This window comes from Carcharodon carcharias, chromosome 4 (assembly GCF_017639515.1).
Source record: "Carcharodon carcharias isolate sCarCar2 chromosome 4, sCarCar2.pri, whole genome shotgun sequence".
NCBI lineage: Eukaryota > Metazoa > Chordata > Chondrichthyes > Lamniformes > Lamnidae > Carcharodon > Carcharodon carcharias.
The window spans coordinates 71,831,542-71,857,526 of NC_054470.1; the positions used below are offsets into that span (position 1 = coordinate 71,831,542).

Sequence of the window (25,985 nt, forward strand, 5' to 3'; positions counted from 1 at the left end):
CAAGAACCACTGCTGATGCCACTCTGGCCAAAAAATTTAATTGTCCATACCAGCAAGCTTCCTGGGGAATATCAGTCTCATGTAAATGAGGACCGAGGGCCAAAATCAGGCATGCTTTCAGCCTACCTGTTTTGGCAGGCTGTAAGAACTCATTTGTAGATCACAGAGTTTAAAAACACTGTTCTTGGAGTACAACTCGACCCCAAAATCTTTTCCGTAAAGAAAGAACCCAAAACATGACAAGCACCTCTCAAGTTCTCAGGGCATCTCAAAGGCATTTCACAACGACAGTCATTTTTGAAGACAGTTAGTGTTGCTTTGGAACATGCAGCAGCCAACTGCACAGAGCACTAGAATTATTGGCTCCACAGTCTAGAGTTTAGTAAATTGGAGCAAGTTGGCAAGCTCTTCTAGGTTATCTACAGTCAGAAATTATGCGCTGCATGAGTAGAATACAAGCCCAGAATTAATGAACATACATGACTGGCAAAAAATCTGACTAAAACAGCCAACAGTCTACTATTCTATGTGTTATAAATTGAACATATATACAAAATAAAAGCTTAAAAGGAGCATGCATTTTGTAACATTCAAAATGGAATTAAAAAGACTCACCATTTCAAAGTTTCCCCTGAGTATTTTTATTCTTGCTGAATAAAATAATATAATGGAGCCCTAAAGGCGAAGGACAAAGTTTGTTATTGACATTTCATATAAAAGTAAAGATTTCATCAGTGAGGCTGGATTGGTTGCAAAGGTATAGCTTACAATGTTGTTGAAAAATAAAATTCAAACGTGATAAGGTTGTCTACAAGGTACTGCTTGGTGAGCAGCATCATTGAAAATTCGTGAATATCCATACTCAAACTGCAAGTACAATGCTGCAAAATCAACATCAAAGTGCGTCAAAGTCCATGAAGTGCTTTTGAAGTGTAGTCACAGCTGTATAGGAAACATGACAGTCAGTTTGCTTCCCTCTGCCAGCACCTACTCAATGGCCACTGCCAGTGGTGTAGCAGTTTTGGAATTAAATCTTCACCACCAAACTGCCTGGGGACACCAGTCTCATAAATATGAGGGCCAGGGGCCAGTACCAGGTGGGAGGCCAGCAGTGAGATAATGACCATCTGTTCCAGCTATTGGTTGAAGGATAAATATTAGCCAGGACACTGGCAGAACTCCCCTATTCCTCTACAGAATAGTGCAAAGGGATCATGTACACCAACATCGAGTAGATGGAGCCTTGGTTTTATGTCTCATCCAAAGGATGGCATCTTTGACAATGCAGCACTCCCTCATTAGTGCACTGAAGTGTCAGTTTAGATTATGCTCTGAAGTGCCTGGAGTGGAGCTTGGGTTCAAGTCTTGACTCAGGAGGCGAGGGTGCTACTACAAAGGTATACGCAAAAAAAAAAATGCCTTTGGTGGACAAGTGCTTCCTATATAACAGCAAAGGAAGAAATTCAGATAAATGCAATAAGCATATCTGAAAGGAACATTACAGGAATACATTTACAGGCTACAGTCATAATTCTGGCATAATTTCAAGGCCCCAATTTTTAGACATCGACAGCAGCTCTCTCCCAACACTTTAACTTTTCCACAAAGTTTTGAGCAAGATTTCCCTTCAGAGCTATTTCACCGTTGAATGTGGATCAGACTTAAACCAGCCCAACCCTAATGTGCCTCCAACCCATTTTCCTTGTTAAAGCTTAATTAAAATTGCAGACGGGGCTCCCACTGGGGCCACCGCCACACAGAAGGAGCCCAACCCTGCCAAGCAGGAAAATACAAACATAAGTAGCAGCTACAGAAGGAGGCGAAGCAACAACAGCTAATGGAGAAAAAGCGACAGGAAGACTTCCAGTGACAGTTTGATAAAGGGTTCAGGATGAAACGAGGCCTAGTTTTGTCAACTGGAGATAAGGGCAGGAGAGAGGGAAACCTGTCCACTACCAGGCCTCTCCACTTCCAACACGGACATTAATAGTTTTCCTATTGCTGCTGAATAAAGTACTGCCGCCCCACCCCCAATTCTGGTTTTAACTGGGGCTGGCAGTGCACCAACGGATAGCAGGAAACTATTTTTTAATTTTTTTTATTTGTTAGTGACATGTGGTGTCGCTGGCTAGGCCACCTTTTATTGCCCACGCCCTAATTGCCCCCGAGAATGTGGTGGTGAGCTGCCTTCTTGAACCGCTGCAGTCCATGGCCTCATCTGCCCTCACCATCATTTCCGTGCAGTGGAACAGTTAAAGGGGCTTGTGCCTGAAGTAAGGTGAGTGAGGGTGAGGAGGAGTGGAAGGAATGAGTAAGCTAGATGATTCTCGGGGTGGGCATCTAAAGTCGGTCCTCCTATCCCATTTTCCTTCCTTCTTTGCAGTTATCCAGGTAGAGGAGAAGATAACAGAAAATGCTGGAAAAACTCAGCAGGTCTGACAGCATCTGTGGAGAGAAAGACTCCAGTCACACGGACTCGAAACGTTAACTTTGTTTTTTTTCTCTCCACAGATGCTGTCAGACCTGCTGAGTTTTTCCAGCATGTTCTGTTTTTGTTTCAGGTTTCCAGCATCCGCAGTATTTTGCTTTTATTATAGGGGAAGATAATCTAGCTTATTAACTCTACCATTCTAATAATAAACAGACAATAAAAAATAAAAGACAGAGTTGCACTAACAGTTTACACGCTTTCTTGACAATCAGGTATGATAGTGTAGCATACGTTACATTACTGAACTAATAATCCAGAGCCCGGTTAATAAACTTGAAAATGAGAATTAAAACCACACTCCAGCAGTTAAAAATAAAAACTAAATTCAAGTTCTAAGAATCTGGAAGTAAAAAACTGGAGTCAGTAAAATTGATCATGATCCTCAACCAGGCTGGCCTAGGTTGACTCCAGTCAAACACCACAGTGTTTGATTCTTAATTGCCTTCTGAAGTGGCCTAGCAAGCCATACAAAGCACTATCAGTGGTTCAAGGAAAAGGCTCACACCACCACCTCAGGACAACTAGGGCTGGGCAGCAAACACTGGCCTTGCCAATGCACCCACAAGAAAGAATATATTTTTTAAAAGATTATGGTATACTATTAGTTGTTAAGGGATTGCAGCATGAGAGCCCTAGAAAGGAAGTGTATCCAGTTTTAATTTCACTTTTGCTTTTGGACAGAGCACAGCACACACAGCTCTGCTACTGGTGTATTCAGGCTTTATGCCTTTGTATAAATGTTCCCATGTGTCTAGTCTCAATTAAAGAACCCACAATGTCTTTGCACAATCCCTTATGAACGATTGGCCCTTTATATTATTATAAAACCGTGACACTACGAATGCTTGCTACTTATCAGTTCTTGCAGATGTTTTAATTGAGAATCTTTTCTAGTAACATGTTTTGGTGCAATTATTCAACATCAGGGTCATGGGCATTGCAATTGAAGATTTGATGCAAAACAGAAAATTAGGAATTATTTTTCTTCAATACTTACATTAGGATATTTCTCGAGGTAAGGTTGAAGGAGTGTTTCGGCTTCTTGGAGGTTGCCTTCACCCGCACCTGTTAAGTAGTTTCACCATTGAGAAGAAAGTAAGTAGTTTTTTCTTCATAAAGGCACATTTGGGTGCACTGAACACCAAAGAAAAAAATAACTTCCACTAAAAGCCTCCCAAAGGAGGAACAGAAATGCATGTTCATTTATGTAGCATTTTTCACAACCTTAGGGCACACCAAAGTGCTTCACAGACGATTAAGTACGTTTGAAACGTAGGCATTGTTGTAATGTTAAGAGAACTCAGTAGCTGATTTGCACAAAGCAGAGTTTCACAAACAGCAACAAGATATTGACCAGATAATATAGGTGATGGCATAATGGTATTGTCGATGAGCGAGTAATCCAGAGACCCAGGGTAATACTCTGGGGACCCGGGTTCAAATCCCCCCACGGCAGATGGTGGAATTTGAATCCAATAAAAATCTGGAATTAAAAGTTTAATGATGACCACAAAACTATTGTCGTAAAAACCCATCTGGTTCACTAATATCCTTTAAGAAATCTGCGTCCTTACCTGGCTGACATTTGACTCATAACTGCCCTCTGAAATGGCCTAGCAAGCCACTCAGTTGTATCAAACCACTACAAAGTCTCAGAAAAGGAATGGAACCAGACAGACCACCCGGCCCCGGAAACGACAACAGCAAATTCAGCCGTATCGACACTGAGAAGTCCTCCTTTCTAATACCTGTCTCACGGAATCACCTTACAGATAGTGCCCCAGACACCACCATCACCATTCCTGGGTAATGTCTTGTTCCACCGGCAGGAAAGACCCAGCAGAGGTAGCGGCACAGTAATATATGGGAGGGAGGGAATTGCCCTGGGAGTCCTCAACATCGACTCCGGACCCCATGAGGTCTCGTGGCATCAAGTCAAACATGGATAAGGAAACCTCCTGCTGATTACCATGTACTGCTCTTCCTCCACTCAGATCAGTGCTCCTCCATGTTGAACACCACTTGGAGGAAGCAATGAAGAACTTACTCTGGGTGGGGGACTGCAATGTCCATCACCAAGAGTGGCTCAGTAGCATCACGACTGACCGAGCTGGCCAAGACCTAAAGGGCAGGTGGTGAGGGAACCAACAAGAGGGAAAAACATACCTGACCTCATCTTCACCAACCTGCCTGCCGCAGATGCATCTGTCCATGACAGTATCAGTAGAGTGACCATTGCACAGTCCTTGTGGAGACGAAATCCCGCCTTCACATTGAGGATACCCTCCATCATGTTGTGTGGCACTACCACCATGCTAAATGGGATAGATTTCAAACAGATGACTTAAAATTTCAAACTTAAGACTGGGCATCCTTAAGGCACTATGGACCATCAGCAGCAGCAGAATTGTACTCAGCCACAATCTGTAACCTCATGGCCTGGCATATCCCCCACTCTACCCTTACCATCAAGTCACAAGATCAACCCTGGTTCAATGAAGAGTGCAGGAAGGCATGCCAGGAGCAGCACCAGGCATACCTAAAAATGAGGTGTCAACCTGGTGGAGCTACAACACAGGACTACTTGCGTACCAAACAGCAAAAGCAGGAAGTGATAGACAAAGTTAAGCGATCCCACGACCATGAGATAGGATCTAAGCTATGCAGTCCTGCCACATCCAGTCGTGAATGGCGGTGGACAATTAAACAACTCACTGGAGGAGGAGGCTCCACAAATATCCCCATCCTCATTGATGGGGGAGCTCAGCACTTCAGTGCAAAAGATAAGGCTGAAGCATTGGCTACGATCTTCAGCCATAAGTGCTGAGTGGATGATCCATCTCGTCCCTCCTCCAGAGGTCCCTAGTGTCACAGGTGCCAGCCTTCAGCCAATTAGATTTACTCCGCAGGATATCAAGAAACGGCTGAAGGAATTTGGATACTACAAAGGCTATGGGGCCTGACAATATTCCGGCAATAGTACTGAAGATGTGCTCCAGAGCTGGCTGTGCCCCTAGCCAAGCTATTCCAGTACAGCTACAACATTGGTAGCTACCCGGCTATGTGGAAAATTGCACAGGTACGTCCTGTATAGAAAACGCAGGACAAATCCAACCCGGCCAATTACTGCCCCATCAATCTTCTCTTGATCATCAGTAAAGTAATGGAAGGGGTCATCAAAGTGTTATCAAGTGATACTTGCTTAGCAATAACCTGCTCACTGATGCCCAGTTTGGGTTTCGCCAGGGCTACTCTGCTCCTGACCTCATTACAGCCTTGGTTCAAACATGGACAAACGAGTTGGACACCCAAGGTGAGGTGAGAGTGACTTCCCTTGTATTTGACAGAGTGTGGCATCAAGGGGCCCTAGCAAAACTGGAGTCAATGGGAATCGGGGGAACTCTCCACTAAGATAAAAGCAAAAAACTGCGGATGCTGGAAATCCAAAGCAAAAACAAAAATACCTGGAAAAACTCAGCAGCTCCGGCAGCATCTGCGGAGAGGAACACAACTAACATTTCAAGTCCGAATGACCTTTCAACAGAACTAAGTAGAAATAGAAAAGAGGTGAAATATAAGCTGGTTTAAGAGGGAGGGGGGTAGAGCTGGATAGTGGGTCAGTGATTGGTGGAGATAACCAAAAGATGTCACAGACAAAAGGACAAAGAGGTGTTGAAGGTGGTGGTATTATCTGAGGAATGTGCTAATTAAGGGTAGAAAGCAGGACAAGCAAGGTATAGATAGCCCTAGCGGGGGTGGGGTGGGGGCGAAGGAATCAAAAAAGGCTAAAAGGTAGAGATAAAACAATGAATGGAAATACATTTAAAAATAATGGAAATAGGTGGGAAAAGAAAAATCTATAGGAAGGCACTTTACAGCCTTCCGGACTGAATATTGAGATCAACAATTTTAGATCATGATCTCTCTACTCCATCCCCACCCCCTTTCCGATTCCCCACCCTTTTTTTTCCCAATTTACAGATTTTTCTTTTCCCACCTATTTCTATTATTTTTAAATATATTTCTATCCATTGTTTTATCTCTACCTTTTAGCCTTTTTTGATTCCTTCACCCCACCCCATCCACACTAGGGCTATCTGTACCTTGCTTGTCCTGCTTTCTACCCTTAATTAGCACATTCCTCAGATAATATCACCACCTTCAACACCTCTTTGTCCTTTTGTCTGTGACATCTTTTGGCTACCTCCACCTATCACTGACCCTCTATCCAGCTCCACCCCCCGCCCCCCCTTAAACCAGATTATATTTCACCTATTTTCTATTTTTACTTAGCTCTGTTGAAGGGTCATTCGGACTCTAAACGTTAGCTGTATTCCTCTCCGCAGATGCTGCCAGACCTGCTAAGTTTTTCCTAGGTATTTTTGTTTTTGTTTGGGAACTCTCCACTGGTTGGAGTCATACTTAGCACAAAGGAAGATGGTTGTGGTTGTTGAAGGTCAGTCATCTCAGCTTCAGGAAATCGCTGCAGGAGTTCCTCAGGGTGGTGTCCTCGGCCCAACCATCTTCAGCTGCTTCATCAATGACCTTCCTTCCATCATAAGGTCAGAAGTGGGGATGTGCGCTGATGATTGCACAATGTTCAGCACCATTTGCGACTCCTCAGATACTGAAGCAGTCCAAGTCCAAATGCAGCAAGTCCTGAATAATATCCAGGCTTGGGCTCACAAGTGGCAAATAACATTCATGCCACGCATGACCATCTCCAACAAGACAGAATCTAACCATTGCCCCTTGATGTTCAATGGCATTACCATCACTGAATCCCCCACTATCAACATCCTGGGGGCTACCATTGACCAGAAACTGAACTGGACTAGCCATATAAATATTATGGCTACAAGAGCAGGTCAGAGGCTAGGAATTGTGTGTTGAGTAACTCACCTCCTGACTCTCCAAAGCCTGTCCACCGTCTGCAAGGCCCAAGTCAGGAGTGTGATGGAATGCTCCCCACTTGCCTGGATGAGTGCAGTTCCCACAACACTCAAGAAGCTTGACACCATCAAGGACAAAACAGCCTGCTTGATTAGCACCCCAGCCACAAACATTCACTCTCTCCACCACCGACGCACAGTAGCAGCAGTGTGTGTCATCTACAAGATGCACTGCAGGAATTCACCAATGCTCCTTAGACAGCACCTTCTAAACCCATGACCACTACCATCCAGAAGGACAAGGGCAGCAGATAGATGGGAACACCACCACCTGGAAGTTCCCTTCCAAGTCACTAATCATCCTGACTTGGAAATATATCGCCATTCCTTCACTGTCACTGGGTCAAATTCCTGGAACTCCTTCCCTAATAGCACTGTGGGTGTACCTACAGGGATTGCAGGAGTTCAAGGAGGCAGCTCATCACCACCTTCTCAAGGGCAACTAGGGATGGGCAATAAATGCTGGCCCAACCAGCGAAGCCCACATCCCGTGAATGAATAAAAAAAGTGCTTTAATGGTTGAAGGATAAATATTGCCACCCAATTCCCCACAATCCCAGAGGTCTCTGGATCACTGGTCATAGACATAACCCTCTAACTTCCATGTCTGTCATGTAGATATTACCATACCCAGGTCTATGTATTGAAAGGTAATTGTTAACAAGATTTCTGAGTGGCAATTGTGACCAACCAAATTTTCCCCAGTCCATTTACAAAACAGAAATCTACATTGATTTATACACTTGAATCTCATCTACAGATTTGATGAAATATGAAAAATTCCAATTACCATATTCCCAAGCCAAAGACTGGAAGAGATAAAAAGATACATCTTACCGAGAACTACAGTGATGTAAGTTTGATACATCAATAGAGTCAAGGCACACAATACAGCTCTCAAGCTATGGGTGCTGGCGCCTTCACGCAGCATGGATAACCCCAGATCCTGAAGAAAACAGTGACATATAAATGCAACACCATCCCAACTCACTCATGCAACTAAGAAGGGACATAAGCAACTAAATTATTAAAAGTTATTAGTAATTATTTTGGGTCACATATTACACATCATCCTGCAAATTCCATAGTTTTGGGGAGATTTTAGTCCCAGAAATATTAGGAGCTGGAGAAGGCCATTCAGCCTCTTAAGCCTGCTCCACCATTCAGTTCGCTCCTTTGGCCGAAATTCTTTGATAACCTTCCCTATCATAAAATGTATCAACCTCAGCCTTGAAAGCTGACCCAGCATCCTCTGCCTTCTCGGAGAATTGCACTAGATTTTTACTACCCCTTCTGTGAAAAGGTGTTTCCCAATGTTAAGAACTTGTTCAGATGTTAAGCTCTTCTAATAATGTTAATATTATATCTCCTGGGTTTTGAGAGCCCCACCAGAGGAAACAGTTTCACTGTATCTGCCCTAACGCATCCTTTTAATGTTTTAAACACAAATTCAGTGTAGTTTAAACCCACATTCTTTTCAGGGCCACGCTAATGGATTATTTTGGGGTTTGGCTGCTGTGGCTCAGGTATGGCGCCAATGACCAAGAAAATTTGCGAGTAGTGAGCTTCCAGGGCAAGGTCACTTAAGAGTGAATTCTGCAGAAACATCCAGCACAACACAGCTGTTGTGCCAAAAAATTAGAAAGACATTCTGGGCCTATGCCAAAATGGTGGTCAGTTGAAATCTGTGCACTACTGCGGTTTGCCAATAGATAGCAGTGTCTGGTTACAGAAACAAATAATACTGAAGCTGCTAACCTTCCATTTTCAGCCGACAGGCATAAGCAGCATGCTCAAATCATAGTCCCACTTTGAGGGACTGTGAGAAGGTAGTGGCAAATCTTAACCAGTAGCTGTAGTATGCTATTCTTACACTTATATGCACACTAATACATACCCGATTACCCGAAAATCCAATAAATTCAAGAAGTCGAAGAATTCTCAAAGGTAGCAGAGACAGCATCTGAGAGGAAAAGGGAAGAATCCATTTTAGTTCAATAATATACTCAAGTAACAAATGTAGAACGCAAAAACATTTTTTCCAACTTAAAGAATGGACAACTGCGGTGTAATGAGGGCATTCTGTACCAGGTTAAAAGCTCCAATCCCTAGCTTGACACCTCCTTCAAACTGGCAGTAGACATCAGTTTTGACTCGGTCCTGTGTCATCTGTACGATCTGTTGGCATTCTCTTAATAAATAGATTAAATATTAGCAACAGTAAACAAGTCAAACAAAAACATAAACAAATACCTAACCAAGAACCCCGAATATAAACCCCTCTTACCACCAACTGGCACAATTTAATGTCATCTGGCTTCGAACCACATGACAAGCTGTACACTCCTTGTATAAGCATATCCAGGTTCACTTAAAACTAACCATCCATGTCAAAGAAGGAAGTCATAAAGGATAGTGCTTTCAATATGATGTTCTTCCTTCCAGAAAGAATCCGAATCTTCCACCTGGTAGGAGGTTCTCTTATTTGATTTCAATCATCTTCTTCCCTTAGAGTGTATCTGCTACCACAGACCTTCCTTATCACTTGAACATTATTCTAGTGATGTGTTACAAGTGCATCAGGGGCCCGCTCTTAAGAGAAACTTGGAAATCAACTGGAGCTGGGTTGGGTGTTTTTGGATAGTCCAACAATCCAGGCATCAGCTACTGCAATCTGTCCCTGGTTCAGTCACCCCTTATGGTGGCATCAGCATCAGACTTCAAGATGCCCATGCAGCCAATACAGGTACAGTGGGTGGAATCATCCCTGATTTGCACTAAGTGCAGCAGCGGCCATGAAAAATAGATGTTTTACCCGTCGGCCGCAATGGCAGCTTTTCATGCCATATCATCCCTTCCCGGCACATCTTGCCTCATTAATAATGCATTCACAAGAAATACGCCAGATCACTGGCGGGAGGGCTCAGATTAGGCCACGCTGTGACCTCAGCACTTCCTCACTCCGGGCGCCTTATCGAAAGCGCACCAGTGGGCAATCTACTTCATGTCTATAGCCCAGGGCTGCTCCAGGCAACAGATGGCCCTGAAAGAAAAAGTGATGGTAGCCCCATCTGGGGTGCCTGCTGGACACAGCAGAAGGCCACTGTGATGTCCTCTACCCACACTCTAGCTGCTGGAGGTCCACCAGAGTCACCAATCTGGCTAGAAAGGTGGTAATCAGAGGAGGTCAGACATCCGGGAGGAGAATGAATGCTCACATCTATTCTGTCAGAGTAAATCAACCGCCTCACCAAACTCCCAAACCCATCACACATCCACAGGGATCACACACCTCTCACACACACCCTCACATCTCCATAAGGCTCATGTCCTCTGGAGCACTTGTCCTCATCCCATCCATGGCTCTGCTCATCAAACAAACATTCCACACAGTGTCACATGCCCTGCTCACACTCTCCATCTGTTTTCCTGAAGGAGAAGCTGGCTCACAACAGCCGGGAGAGGCCCAAGGCCAGGGATGGAGAGGCCCACATTGGGCCTCTCATTCACTTTGAGGAGTGTGCCACCGTGCTGCCTGGTGAGGACGTGGACCATGCCTGTGGCGACAGTGAGGTGGGCAGCAAACAGCCCCTTGAGGATCCTGCACCCCATCATCCCTCTCTCAATGCAACTGTGAGTGCTCTCTCTCTCCTGCATTTGACTCTGCTGCCATGCACTAATTATCATTACTTTGGTTCACAGGGAGCTCTGCCAAGTGAATGACACCCTCAGCCAGCCAGTCCCTCAGCTCCATCCACATCCTCACCTCCAGCCAAGAGGACTCCTCCTCCATTGAAGAGCTGGAAATAAGCAGCCTGGAAAACCCATCACAACATTTACCCACACCCTGCACCAGTGCAGAAACACACACCTCAGTGGCACCTAGGTCTAGAGCAGGCTCGGGTTCACAATCTGGTGATCACTGCGCGGATACATGTCTGCAGCAGGAGGGGTCAGGCTCAGTCGAGCTTCCCGGAACTTGGCGGGCTGCTGGGGGAGAGGCATCTGTGAGGTGTGAGTCAAGTGATGAGCTTCTGGATTTGGCCTTCCAACTCATCATGGAGTGTGTGTGAAACCGATTTTTGCCCCTCCTGCCGAGTTCTCCATCCACCATGACGCCCGCCACCAACAGGAGAGGACGACTCCAGCCAGTGTCTCAAAACCGGCAACCTTGGAACCAAGTTCCTGCCGGATTTCGGATCTTGCCAAATTTCAGGTTGGACGGTTCAGGCTGGATTGGGTTGGGCATGCGAAGTGTTGAGGGTACATTTTCCAAGCAAGGGTTGCAAAGGGCAGCTTTGAAAATAATAGAGACAACGCTGCAAAAAAAGCCAAGAAATTCTTTGGAGCTGCTTCGGATCCATCAGTGTTATTTCGGAAATATGGCAGAAGCTCTGCTTGAACGGGTAAATGGGGTTCCCGTTGCACTCGGTGGAATACTGGACAGCTCCAAGAAATTTCCCAGCCATACGATTAGACTAAAAATGTCAGTGAGGAGGGAAAGCCAGGTGACATCAGCTTAAAAAAAATCCAGTTTTCAAACATCACCGCTTTAGGGTAGCTGGATTTTGCGATACGATTGATCACTTCTCACATTAACCTACAGCTTTGAAATATGCTGCCCACGTAGTGGGAACCTGTGAACACGGAGCTCTGACTGGCACGTCAGCTAAATGCTGCAGTTGTCGTCAGATACAACTATTAGAATAGGAGCAAAGGTATAATGTACAAAAGGGACATTAAATTTTAACAAAAAAACTCTGCTGAAAAGAGCAGAGGTTTTAAAACAGAGACAGGAAAATAAATGCAAGATATGTTACAGGGAGCAATGAGAGGCATCAAGCTGACTAACCCTGAAAACAGGCATGGGGATTGTGGTATGCAGTTAACCTGTGCCTGTCCATTGCATTGGAAGCAGCAAAGTAAATTCATGCTTCTTGATATTGTAAAGGCTGCTGTGTGTACTGTCTGCACATATCAGGCAGCAGCCAAATATTGTGAGTGGATAGCAGTACTTAAAGGCAGCCTGCACCACTTAAAGGGGAGGTCAACTGGGGCTGCAAGAAGTGCGAGTTTTTGAAAAGTGAATCTGGGTTGCAATACTTTGAGAAATGTATGAGAGCGCGAGTATCAGTTTTCTCAAAATACACTGGAGTTCTTGGTGTAGGTCATGAGGAGGAGGAGAGACATACTGCATCTACTGCAGGGACAGGAGGCCTTCCAGACATATACTCAGGTGACAGTGGGAAGAAGTAGTGGCAGAGGTCAATGCCTGGAATGTTGGCCCAGGAACATGGATGCAGTGCAGGAAGCAGGTTAACTGTCTGGCATGAGTTGTCAAAATGAGTGAATTCATCTTCAAGCGCCATATTCTATCAAAGGGAGCACAGGCCTCATACACTGCTCAACTAACTACAATCCCATCACTGACCTATCAACAATCTCTACCAATCAATACTTTATCTTAAAATTTAGATGCCTCACATCACCCTCAAACATTTAGCACTTTTGCAAGCCTTGCACCCACAACTGACAGTTCACACACACTGGAAGCTTTTCAACTATGATAGCCACATTACCCAAACAAAGCAGAACACTCACTGACACAAGTTCCACTTTCTAGCAGGAAATGGCGGCACTGGATTTGATATGATAGTGATAATGTTGCTGGGGAGTAATCCAGAGGCCTTGGCTAATGATCCAGAGACATGAGCTCAAATCCTACCTTGGCAGTTTAAGTTCAGTTAATTAAATAAGTTTGGGGTAAAAAGCTAGTATCAGTAATGGTGAGCATGAAACTCCTGGAATGAATTATAAACCCATTTGGTTCATTAATGCCCTTTCGGAAATGAATTCTGCTGTCCTTACCCCATCTGGCCTAAATGTAACTCTAGACCAACAGTAATGTGATTCACTCTGAACTGCCATCTGAAATGGCCTAGCAAACCACTCAGTTGTATCAAACCACAATGAAAAACAATATGAGTAAAACCAGATGAACCACCTAGCATTGGCCAAGGGCACAACAAAGGCATGTCCAACATGATCCTGAGCTCCTGGTGACCTGTCATTTTAATTCTCCACCTTGCTCTCATGCTGATCTCTCTGTCCTTGGCCTGCTGCAATGTTCCAGTGAAGTTCACAAAACCTCAAGCAACATCTCATCTTTTGATTAGGCATTTGACAGCCTTTCAGGCTCAACACTGAGTTCAACAATTTCAGAATGTAATCTCAGCACCATGTTATTTCCTTTCCTTTGCAATTTTGGTTTGAATCTAGTTTTTCCTTCTTTTCTGGTTTCAGGTGGCAGCTATTACCATTCTGCCACTCACACTTCCTTAGATACATCTTTTGTTTCTTTACTTGTCCCAATACCACTCCATTTGGCCCTGCACCATCAATCATTTTGTCCTTTAATCTCTCCTGTCTTCCATCCTATTACAGGTCTTCACTTTTGCTCTGATTCCACCCTCCTTTCACTTGCTTAAAATCTATTACATTTCTAACATTTCCTAGTTCTGATGAAAGGTTATTGACCTGAAACATTTCTCTCTCCACAGATGCTATCTGACCTGATGAGTATTTCCATCATTTTCTGCTTTTATTTCAGATTTCCAATATCTGCAGTATTTTGCTTTTGTAAAGGTGCAGCAGGCCCAGTCAACCCTGCAAAGTCCTCCACACTAGCATCTGGGGAATTGTGCCAAAATTGGGAGAGCTGTCCCATAGATGAGTCAAGCAACAGCCTGGTAATCACACAGACAATGTCCCAGACACCACCATCATCATCTCAGCATTTGTCCTGTAATATACATTTGGGAAGGAGTAGCCTGGGATTCCTCAACATTTAACCCAGAACCCATGAAGTCTCAGGACATCAGGTCAAACATGGCCAAATGAACCTCCTGCTGATAACCACTTACTGCCCTTCTTCAGCTGATGAATCTGTAATCCGCCACATTGAACACCATTTGATGAAGCATTGAAGGTAGCAGGGGCACAGAATGTACTCTGAGTAGGGGACTTCAATGTCCATAATCAAGAGTGGCAAATTGGCTATGAAGGACACATCTGCCAGACAGCGGCTGATGAGAGAACCAACAAGAGGGAAAGATTTCCTTACTTGACCTCATCCTCACCAATCTACCTGTCACAAATGCAACTGTCCATGACAGTATTGATAGGAGTGACCATCACACAGTCCATCTGGAGACAAAGTTCTATCTTCACACTGAGGATACCCTCCATCATACTGGGTGACATTATTCCAAGCAAAATAAGATATATTCAGAACAGATCCAGCAGCTCAAAACTGGGCATTCAGGATGTGCTGTGGGTTTTCAGCGGTAGCAGAAATGTATTCAACTATAATCTGTAACTTCATAGCCTGGCAAATCCCTCCCTTTACTATCACCACCAAGCCAGGGGATCCACTTAATGTGGGAGAGCATGCTAAGAGCCACAAGAAACATACCTAAAAATGAGGTGGGAATCTGGTGACACTACAATAAGAGGACTACTTCCACAACAAACAGCAGAAGAAACATGCAACAGAGCTAAGAGATCTCATAATAAATGGATTAGAAACCTAACTGGACCAGCCACAAAAATACCGTGGCGACAAGGGCAGTTCAGAGGTTGGGAGCTCCATGTTAATGACTGTTAACTCCCCAAAACCTGCCCACTATCTACAACGCGCAAATTAGGGGCGTGATAGAATACTCTCCACTTGCCTGATGAGTGGAGCTCCAACAAGACTTGAGAAGCTTGACACCATTCAAGACAAAGCAGTTTGCTTAATTAACACTCCATGCACTACCTTAAATATTCATTTTCTCCACTACTGGTGCTTCTTAGTTACAGTGTGTCCCATGTACAAGATGCATGGCAGCAACTCAGCAAGGCTTCTTTGACAGCACCTTCCAAATCTGCATTCTCTACCACCTAGGAGGAAAGAATAACTGACACATGGGAATACCCCTCCCCACTGCCAAGCTTCCCTTCAAGCAACACAACCTTGGAACTATGGCTGGGATTTTCCAGTCCCACCCACACCTGTTACGGGCAGGACGGAAAATTTGATGGACAAGGCAAAGGTGGGAATTTCCGGTCCTCCCAGAAAATCCTGGCCTATTCTCCACTGTCACTGGGTCAAAATCCAGGAACACTCTTCTTAACAGCACTGCGCGTGTGCTTTCACCACACAGACTACAGTGGTTCAAGCAGATAGCTCAAGCACAATTAGGGATGGGTAATATATGCTGGCCATGCCAGCAACACTCACATCCCAGAAATAATATTTTTAAAAATCAAGAGGCGGCAGGAGGTGAGGACAGAGAAGCCTGCATGTTTTAATCTCTATGAAGGAAACAGTGTTGGCCATCATGGGAGATGCTTTGTATCACTAGGGCCATGAGTGCAGGGTTTGATTATGAGGGTAACTATACACCTAATTCTCCTTCACTTTTCTTCATTCTCCTTTTACTCATGGCTTACACAAAGACTTACACATTGCAGATGATGGTGGGAGGGAGCAAAGAAACTTTAAACAATTATCACTAGAGAAAAAGTACGAGGCAAACTAATGGGACTAAACATGGGCAAGTCCCCTGGACCTGACAGCTTGCATCTTAGGGTCTTAAAAAGAGTAGTTGTGGAGATAGTGGCCACATTGGTTATAATCTTCCAAAATTCTTCTTGCTCTGGAAAGATCCCAGAGAATTGGAAAGCCTCCCTATTCAAGGAAGGAGAGTGACAGAAAGCAGGAAACTATAGGCTAGTTAGCCTAACATTTGTCACTGGGGAAATGCTGGAATCCATTATTAAGGAAGGAGCAGCAGGACATTAAGAAAATCATAATACAATCAAGCAGTCAACATGGTTTTAATGAAAGGGAAAGCATGCTTGAGAAACCTCTTAGAGAAAGTTATGAGCAGCATTAATAAAGGGGAAACAGTAGATGTAGTTTGGGTTTCCAAGAGGCATTCAACATAAAAGGTTACAGCACAAGATAAAAGTTCATGGTTTGGGGGTAATATATTAGCATGGATAGCGAATTGGCTAACCAACAGAAAACAGTCGGGATATAAATTGGTCAATTTTTAGTTTGGCAAAATGTAACAGGGTGTCACCGGGATCAGTTGCTGGGCCTCAACTACTTACAATCTACAGTATATTAATGACTTGGATGAAGGGGTAGAATTTATTGCAGCCAAAGTTGCTGATGATACAAAAATAGGTGGGAAAACAAATTGTAAAAACAAAGTCTACAAAAAGATGCAGTAGGTTAAGTGAGTCTGCTAAAACTTGGCAGATGGAGCATAATGTGGGAACATGTGAAGTGATCTACTTTGGTAGGAAGAATAGAAAAGCAAAATATTATATAAATGGAGAGGGACTACAGAATGATGTGTGACAAAGGGATCTGGGTGTTTGATATGCAAAATGTTAGAATGCAGGTACAGAAAATATTAAGGAAAGCAAATGGAGTGTTGGCCTTCATTGCAAGTGGTACGGAGTTTAAAAACAGGGAAGTCTTGCCACAACTGTACAGGGCATTGTTGAGACCACAACAAGAGTACTGTATACTGTTTTGGTCTCCTTATTTAAGAAGGTATATACTCTCATTGGAGGCAGTTCAGAGAAGGGCCATTAGGTTAGTTCCTGGGATGAAGAGGCTATCTTATGAGGAAAGGTTGAGCAGCTTGGGCCTTTACTCACTGAAGTTTAGAAGAATGAGAGGTGGTCTTATTGAAGCATAAAAGATTCTGACAAAAGATGCTATGAGACTGGTTGCCCTCATGGAGGAATCTAGAACTAGGGGGCATAGTCTCAGAGTAAAGAGTTGCCCATTTAAGATGGTGATGAAGATGAATTTCTTCTCAGCAGATTATGAATTTTTGGAATTCCCTACCCCGAAAGCTGTGTGATTGAATATATTCAAGGCAAGACAGTCAGATTTCTGAACTACAGGGCAGTCGAGGTTTAAGAGAACAGGCAAGAAAGTGGAGCTAAGGCCAAGCTCAGATCAGCCACGATCTTAGTGAATGACAGAATAGGATGGAAGGGCCATATGGCTTACTACTGCTCTTATTTCCCGTGTTCTTATATAAGCATGCATTTCTTTCTTTCTCCTCTCCCTTCATTTCAGATACACAAAACTTGGAACCTCCCCAGTCAGAGGAGGAGGAGGAAGATAACAGTGAAGATGAAGAGATGGTTATAGAAGAGGACTGATGGGTGTACACAGCCAAATGGTCAATGTCTGGAAATCCTGCCAGAAAGGCTGTGCATCATATCAATAAACCTGAAAGAGTTCAGCACCAACTTGGCACAGAGCTTTGTGCAGAGCTTGGAGCCCATCCGTTCAAACAAGGAACAGATGATCACTTCCCACCTGTGAAATCTATTATGATGCAGCTTCTGATGGCCAATGTCACAGCTTCCACTGCAAAACACACACTGTCCAGCAAAGGTCTGAGTACTGGGGTGGGAACTTAGACTGCTGCCATCATGGTTCTGGATTACATTGTTCAAATGAACTTCCAGAATGTCTCAGCAGTTCATCAATCTGTTCTCCAACAGATCATTTGGATTGCTTTGGCATCGCCCCAGCAGTGTGGTAGTAGCTCTTTGGGAAATGAGCCTGCTGTCCTTTTTCAAAATAACAGCATTTCTGCTCCCATGCTGCAGTGCCCCTGATGTTTCTGTCAGCCAGATGGCCCAGATTACTGCTCCAGGTCAGTCTCTCAGACAATCTGCAGTGTCCTCAATTGAAGTTCAGCAGTCTTCCACACCTATGCTGCAGCCACTGGGGAAGCACCTAGGAGCACAGGAAGAGACAAAGGCATAAAGCAAATGTACAAGGATGACTGCTTTATTTTTGTACTGTAAAAATTGAATTTTATAAAAATTGGAAAGTATATTTTCTGGTTGTTCTTGTTTTTTTGTGTTGTCAGGAAGTGGATGATATGATCGTCAGTGATGATGAAAAGGTAAGCGGTGCAGAACTTTTGGTAAATGGGGAGGTGTGATTGAGGTTACTGGAATCGCTCAATAATTATTTCATCAAGTAGAGCCTGGGCAGAAAGGGGCTGTATATGATGTAGCCTCCCTTCCTCTACTTCCCATTATCCTTCCTCTTCCTCATTCTCCTGATCATCTCACCTGATAGGTAGTGGCAAGGGTGGTCCCCTCATAATAGCAAAACTGTACAACAACTGCCACTAATCTTGATATCTGCTCTGATTCTTACTCCAGGATTCCTCCAGAGCAGTCCAGGCAGCAGAAACCTGTTTTGAAGGTCTCGATGTGTGCTACCCAACATTACTTTTCTAGAATTAGGCTTTCATTGTAGGCCTGCTGTGCACGTGTATGTGCAGGTTCTGGTCTGGGGTAATGAGCCATGTCACATGTGGATAAACCTTGCTGCCCAATAGCCAACCTTTGACTTGTGATGGTGGAACAAATGCAGACGGCTGAGTGGACTGTCACAGAATGAAGGAATCGTGACCACTACTAAGGTAATGGGCATTCATCTATATGATGTGTTGTCTTTGATCACATACCAGCTGCACATTGAGGTGAAATCCTTTTCAGTTCATGAAAATCGAAGAGTTCAAAAGATGCACTCAAGTCAATGTGCATGTAGTCAACAATACCTGGCACCATGAGCAAAACCAATTGGTGTAAACCCTCATGTTTCACTGCTTGCTTATGTCTGGCAAGAGGGAATGAGGTTCAAATATTTTTGTGCATAAACAGCCTCAGTAACGTACCTTATTTTGAGCTGTTGCTTATAGTTCCAGCACAAGCCAGGTAGATACAAATTACGAGCCACAATCACCTTGACAGCCAGAGGCAATGCTGTCTTTTTCTTGCTTTGAGCATTCAGTTCTGATTACTGCACTTGGTCAATTTCAGTCACAACCTCTTTTGCGAAACAAAGGCACCTCAAACATTGGTCCTCGTTGAAGTTGAGGTAAGAGAATTGCTCCCTGGCTTGTCAGATACGGCCTCCTGCTGAGAGCTCACCTGCTCCTCAATCCACCCACCCACCTCTCCTCTCCTCCTCCAGCAGCTTGTCCTGCTGTGTGGCCTTTCTTCATTCTTCCAGTCACACTCACTTCCCAGAAGCCTTACCAAACCACCCATGTCTGGAAACAACTTCTTTCAGCTCAAGTTTTTAAATTGACAAGAAAGTATTTTAGCAGCTGCAAGATCACTCCCTGTAGACTATTCAAACCTTAAGCAAGTAATGGAAAGCTCCAAAATACATACAATTGTATCAGCAGCTAAAAGAAATAATCTAGCAACTAACCTGCAAATAGTTCACAGCTCAAATATGGTAGGTCCTTCATTCTGTTTAATGTTGTATTCAGCTGTGCAAGGTTAAGACAGGTCATTGGCTGGAGCATGCAGTTGGAAAATAGCAGTGCTGGCAATAAATCAGTTTTGCACACTGATTCGCGTCATGATCTTCCTGCTCTGCATGCTGCCAGTGGTCATTTGGGTTGGTGTTCCTACACAAACAATGACGCCAAGATGGCATCCTGGCACCTCCCATCAGAAGTCTGCATGTGAATTTCTGACTCCATTTTCATGTATTAGGTGGCTATGTTGGCACCTAAAAAATGAGCACTACGTGGTCTAATTTAGCCCCAAAACTGTCTAACCAGAGTCGATTATACAATGGCAGGCACCGGGGCACATGGAGTTCCCGCTTCTCAACAGAGCCCACAATGCTCAGTGAACCCAGTGAGGGTGGTGACCAAAGGGGTCAGGAGTCAGGACACAATCTGTGTGGCCTTCCTCTCACGTTTAAATGATGTGCCCACTCAAAGTACAACCGAACAAGACACAGATGAAGAGGAAGCTGTGTAAAATTGGACACTCTTGATTTTTTTCTGTGCCCAGGCACCAGGGCCATCAACGAGCATCTCCCACCGCCCCTCCCAGCAACAACCACCACCTCCACCCCCACCCCCACCCCTCACTCTTACACCAGGTAGCCTTCATACCTCGCACGGCCTATCAACCAAGCCAGGAAAGTTCCTGTCATTGGCTGCTGGAACATCAAGAGAGATGCAACCAAAACGCCAATAGTTATGTGAACTGACCTTACTTGGCCTGGCGAGGCCAACCTACTTGTGTGAAGACGCAGCTAGTATTTGTGCCACTAGGTAACTCATTAGAAAGTTAACATAAGAATTTCAGTTATGAATTTTAAGAGTTAGAGATGGAAGAAGCATTTACCTGTAGATGTTATAACTTGTTCGTATTTTGATTCCTCCTTTAATAAAATTAATCATGTTTTCATCCTAGAAAAAGAAAACTGGCATTTATGGAGAGCCTTTCATGTCTTCCGGACCTCCAAAAATGCTTTACAACCAATGAAGAATTGTATCGTTGGAAATGCGGCAGCCAATTTATGCACAGCAAAGTCCTACAAACAACATGTGATAATGACCAGATAATCTGTTTTGATATTATTAGTAGTAATGTTGAGGAATAAGCAGGAGATTAGAAAGAAAAAAAATCCTCTCTCTCTTGAACAGTGAAGTACAGTACAACAGGTGTGTCCTGCCTATGGTGTCACCCACAAAGGCCATCGTCATGCATGGACACAGTGTACTTCAGCTTTTTGACTATAGGGTGAAGTTCACAGCCAAACCTTATCCTGCCCTGATCCAAAACCTACACATGCACATTTTCCAGTAAGGGTGATTGATCAGTGGTCAGGAACAGAGAATTCCTGGCTGACTTTATCTTATCCTAACTGCCTACTACTGAGATCAATTATTTGCATCCTCGTTGCCATGCAGAGTGAGATCAGCAATCCAACACAGACTGGGGATCAAAACTGAAGCCATCCTAGTCTGCTTTCCCTAGTTCCACCAAGGTTGTTGGAGGGGGGAATGGAGGTTGGGATGGCAGGGGAAGAAAAAGGGAAAGAGGTCTCATTAATTAGCCAAGAGTAAAAGGGAAGCAGCACAATCCAGAATTTTGAATAGACGAAATATAAAACAATCCCCAAGAAAATACTTTTGTAACATAAAAGCTTGTCTCGGAAGTTAGAATTTTAAGTAAACGGGAAATGTAAAATTTAGGGTTAACAAAGGATATGAGTTACAATGTAAATCAGCTAGTAACCCCTGCACAACCAAACAATTAGAGAGGTTAGAGTCAGCTCCAGGAGAACTTGCATCCCATAGATGCTCATCATTCTCCCTCTTCATATTCAAAGATCAGATCATTAAAAAAACAGCAGTTAACATGTAGATTTTAAATGGCGAATACGACTGAAGATTCTCTCAGTTATTTCACTACAAACTTTATTTCTCAATGTACAATCTGTTACCCTATATGCCTGATCCCCATAATATTGTTTAAATGGAGAGGAGATCACCACACAGTAATTTTAAAATCTCTAAACCTTCACATCACCAGGCAAGGCCTTTTTTGGTGAGTTTACTTTTCACATCAAGGAATATCAGGATAGGTTATAGTGTCCCTCGATCTGAAGGGAAATGAGGTGGACACTGCAACAAAACTCTTGGCCAAAGTCGTATTTTAGTAAAGTTGTCAAAGCCGATATGCTTCTGTTGGAAACGTGAAGGGATTACATTTTTGCAAGGTTATCAAATGACTTAGAAAAATCCCACACCTAAAACTTGCCAATGTTAACAGCTCTGCCTGGGCTGCAGCCATGATGTTCCACAGAAATATAAACTGACCAAGTTCAAGGGCACTGTACCTCGATCATTAGTCACCCCAACACTAAAATTATCACAGGTACAATTTTAAACCATTTGTCAGATCTCAAAGTTCAGTCATAATTCCCAAGTTAACAGCTGACAATAGATTGTGTAATGTTCACTGATCAGTGATTATGTTTCATTCATGTGTGACAAAAGCAGTTTGTTACAGCAATGTGGCAGATGGATCTTACTCTTGCTTTTCCATCAGTCCAAATGGGTTATTAACCAAGTAATTTGTCTAATGCATCAATTCGCCTTACAGTCCAATGGATTTTAACTTCAATTCCTGAATGCTAGATTGTTCACGAATAGCTGAATCTTAATCCACTCGGAGACTGGGGGTTGGCAATAAATACTGCTTTGCCAGTATTGCTCATATCCAAAGAACTTATTGTTAATTCCCAGTCTGTGATAAGTTCACCAATCTCAGCCAGGCAGTGGCAATTGATCTCAACACCCTGGGCTAGAGACAGATAAAATAAAAAATTATTTCCCCCAACACATGATGATACCTATCCTACAGATGTGACTGGAAAAAACAGTCTGCACTTGATGTATGATATGCATTTGCTTCAAAATTACACTTGAGAAGTTTATAAATTTGAGAATGGTTATGATGTTGTTGTCAAGTTAATCGCACAATTAGCTCAGATCTGACCCAAATATTAAAAAGGGGTTTTCTCCACTCCACACCAAGTTAGCTGATCTCAACTGATTAGCAATTTCTCTCATTATAAGTGCCCACTGGGATCGGGTACAAAATGTCAGCTGGAGTACATCCATGCAGATACTGGGCCCAGCTGTTATATTTGGCATGATTCAATAGCCCACCCATACTCTTCACGTTCTGACCTACATGAACACAGAACTGGACAATGATCAATGTCCATGGAATCATACACCGCCAAAAGACATTCCAACACTTTGAGGAGGAGGAGGAGGAACAAGTTTAAATGGTTATTTTGCAAACCATCGTTCGCTCTCCACAAACTTAATCTTATTAAAATCAATTTTGGATTGATTACAATTACATAAAACTGCTAGGCTAGCTCAAATAGCGATTAATGCTTCATTGTGAACTGTGTTCCGTTAATAAAACCAAACATGTTTAAACATAGAAGTGGTTTCTTACCTGCACTAATGTCAGAGCTGCCTTCTGAAGTAGGCATTCGGCGTAGCACATCTCTGCATGCATCTCCTCTAATGAAAAACAATGTATTCAGGACTGTTTGCAATTAAAATTTAGACTTAAAATAGTACTTAGATTATCAGAGAGGGAGATAAAGGGTGAGAAATTATACTCATGCAATTTTATTGTCCGGATCATGCATTATCAACAAGTTTTATCAAGGGGTGTTTTCACAACAGTCAGAGACATAAATGATACCACAGGCAGCAGATGCAGTGTCCTGACTATGTGGTTTGTTTTACTGGTTATACTTCAGGTATGATTATGAGGTGTATTTACTGCTATTGCAGACAATTCCACAATAAAATTTAAGCCATGAGCTGGGAGACTAGGACCAGGGTAGGCACAATAAAATCACACGGGAACGTGGGGTGGCTTGCCCACCGTCTTCCTGATGGCATGCCATTTTACCAACATCCTCCCAGAGGCCAATTGAGCCACTTGACTAGCTAATTAAGGGTCTCCTCCTGCAGCACAGGTTGAGGGCATCCGCCACGTGGGGAGACTGCCAAATGAACCCTGAACCCAACAGGGGATGCCCTCCTATTCAGGCACTCTTTGGCCAATGGGGGTGGCAGGGGTTTTGGGCCCTGGCGGTAGGGGCCATTCCCCGAGGCACAGCTCTACCTGGCCTCACCAACTACAACTCTTCCCTCCGACCCCCACCACTCGCTGGGGCCTGCTTCACTGGCTTTAGTGTCCTAGACCTCTTTTAACTGCTTATGAAAAGACTGCCCTTCCATGGTATCTTCTTCTTCCAGGTGCAGTCCCAGCAGTGGGCACCACTTCTGGTGGTGCTGCTGAGAATATTCAGCTATCTGCCCTCCAATTGGCTGGCAACCTCTGGGGTTGGCAGTCATCCTTAATGGGGATATACACTCTGCCGCCGACAAGATGCAGTCCTGAGTCCAGCAGACCACCAAAGTGGGTGCCTGCCCCCGCCCCACCCCCTTTCGCACTTTATTCATACAGCAAAGGTAAGCATAAGTATGATGACACTGGTCTAGTGCCATTTTATTTGATTAATTTAGTCACTTTGATAAAAGCTACGTTTTTCTGAAAGCTCAGTTGCCGGTTACATAGCAACTCATGTCTGTTCCTGGTTGAATATTGCTCTCTAAGTCTGAAGTTCAATTTTTGCTTTCCTAGTTATCTCACTCCACTCCTCCTTATCTTCCTCTATCTGCTTCAGCCCCTCTCCTCCATATCCATTGCTCTTCATTTCCATCTTATTCCCTTCCCTCATGCTACTGGTTCCACTCATCTATTTTTTTCTGATCCTGCTTTTCTCTCAGTTACTCCATGGCTCTTCACCGCCATATTGGTCCTTCAATCTCCTTCTCTATCTTTTTCTCTGTCTCTTGGTCCATCCAGTACCACTGCTCTCCATTTATGTATCGGGCGCCCCCTCATGGAATATAAAGTGCCTCCTTTCAAATATTACACCTGCACAATTCTCTTCACCCAAATACTTACTGCTCCAGCCACGCTGATTCCTTTTCTTATAAATTAATTCTTATGTACAACTTCATTACTCACTGCCCCATTTCCCCTTTACTATCCACATTACTCCCTACCCAATTCGTCACCAATTCTCCCTTCCCACACAGTGTTATATCTTACATAACCTTGCCTCTCCAAATCCTTAATACTTTCCACCCCAACCACTTAATACTCTTCCTGAAGTACTCACTAACCTTCTGTATACCTCATATTCCTGGCCCCTAAACTACTATGTCACCTGGCCGGTTATGACATATTTACACCAAAAGTTTACTGTACCTTCTGTCAGTTGGTCAGACCCTTGTTTTGAAACTAAATGTGATAATGACTCCACAACAGAATTCTTCTTTCGAAACCTGAACAAAACATTTTTAAGCCTGTTGAGAAGTTTGACATAACAATAGATTGCAGTTTAAACTAGTCTTGTTTTAATGAAGAAATAGCATGCTTAGTAAATAGATTTTCAAGCCTCACAATGATTAGTTTTCCATACTTTTATTTTCCAATGTTGGCATAGTTTTGAACACTTACAACTGTATAACTCTATGACTCTAATTGCCTGTCTGAAATCCATCCCCAGTTGCCAGCAAAAAGGCGACGTAGTGGCCTACTTGAGCTGCTACTGCTCGGGTGGTCAAGGTATTCTCTCCCATTACAGTTAGGTAGGGTGTTCCAGGATTTTGACCCACTGATGATGAATGAACAGCAACATATGTCCAAGCCAAGATGGTGTATGCCTTGGGAGGGGAACGCAGAGGTGGTGGTCCTCTTCTGTTGCCCTTGTCATTCTAAGCAATAGAGATCACTGATTTGGGTGCACCATCCTTGACCAGGATCTGGAACATAATCAAGGGTGTGATGCTGGCAGTTATGTTGGGTCTCAATCAAGGATCAAGTGCTTAGGGAGCCCTACTCCTAGTTCTCCTCTCTTTATGTCTATGTCAATGACCTTGTAGTGGGAGCAGTGGCTAAAACCCCAAACAGCCATTCCAAGAATTGGCATGGCTGGTTTCCAAACAAGTTTTGACCATTGTGGTAGACTCGCACACAAGTCTTGCAGCAGAAGTAGTTTGGTGACTCTGCTAGATAAT

General features: G+C 43.7%; 1 protein-coding gene across 11 annotated transcripts in view; it reads right to left on the reverse strand.

Moving 5' to 3' along the window:
• The window catches only part of LOC121277021 (tetratricopeptide repeat protein 39B), a 151,761-nt gene that overhangs the window by 17,637 nt on the left and 108,139 nt on the right, over positions 1 to 25,985 (reverse strand). For all 11 annotated transcript variants that reach the window (XR_005942783.1, XM_041185884.1, XM_041185887.1 and 8 more), the window contains 8 exons: positions 25,174 to 25,250; positions 23,335 to 23,402; positions 20,698 to 20,762; positions 9,532 to 9,634; positions 9,341 to 9,406; positions 8,281 to 8,389; positions 3,489 to 3,556; positions 616 to 675 (listed from right to left, as the gene is read on the reverse strand). Coding sequence is in view for 10 of the 11 variants with exons in the window: in XM_041185884.1 (XP_041041818.1) it covers positions 616 to 675; positions 3,489 to 3,556; positions 8,281 to 8,389; positions 9,341 to 9,406; positions 9,532 to 9,634; positions 20,698 to 20,762; positions 23,335 to 23,402; positions 25,174 to 25,250 (616 nt within the window). In the remaining variant the exon portion in view is untranslated. The remainder of the gene's footprint in view (positions 1 to 615; positions 676 to 3,488; positions 3,557 to 8,280; positions 8,390 to 9,340; positions 9,407 to 9,531; positions 9,635 to 20,697; positions 20,763 to 23,334; positions 23,403 to 25,173; positions 25,251 to 25,985) is intronic.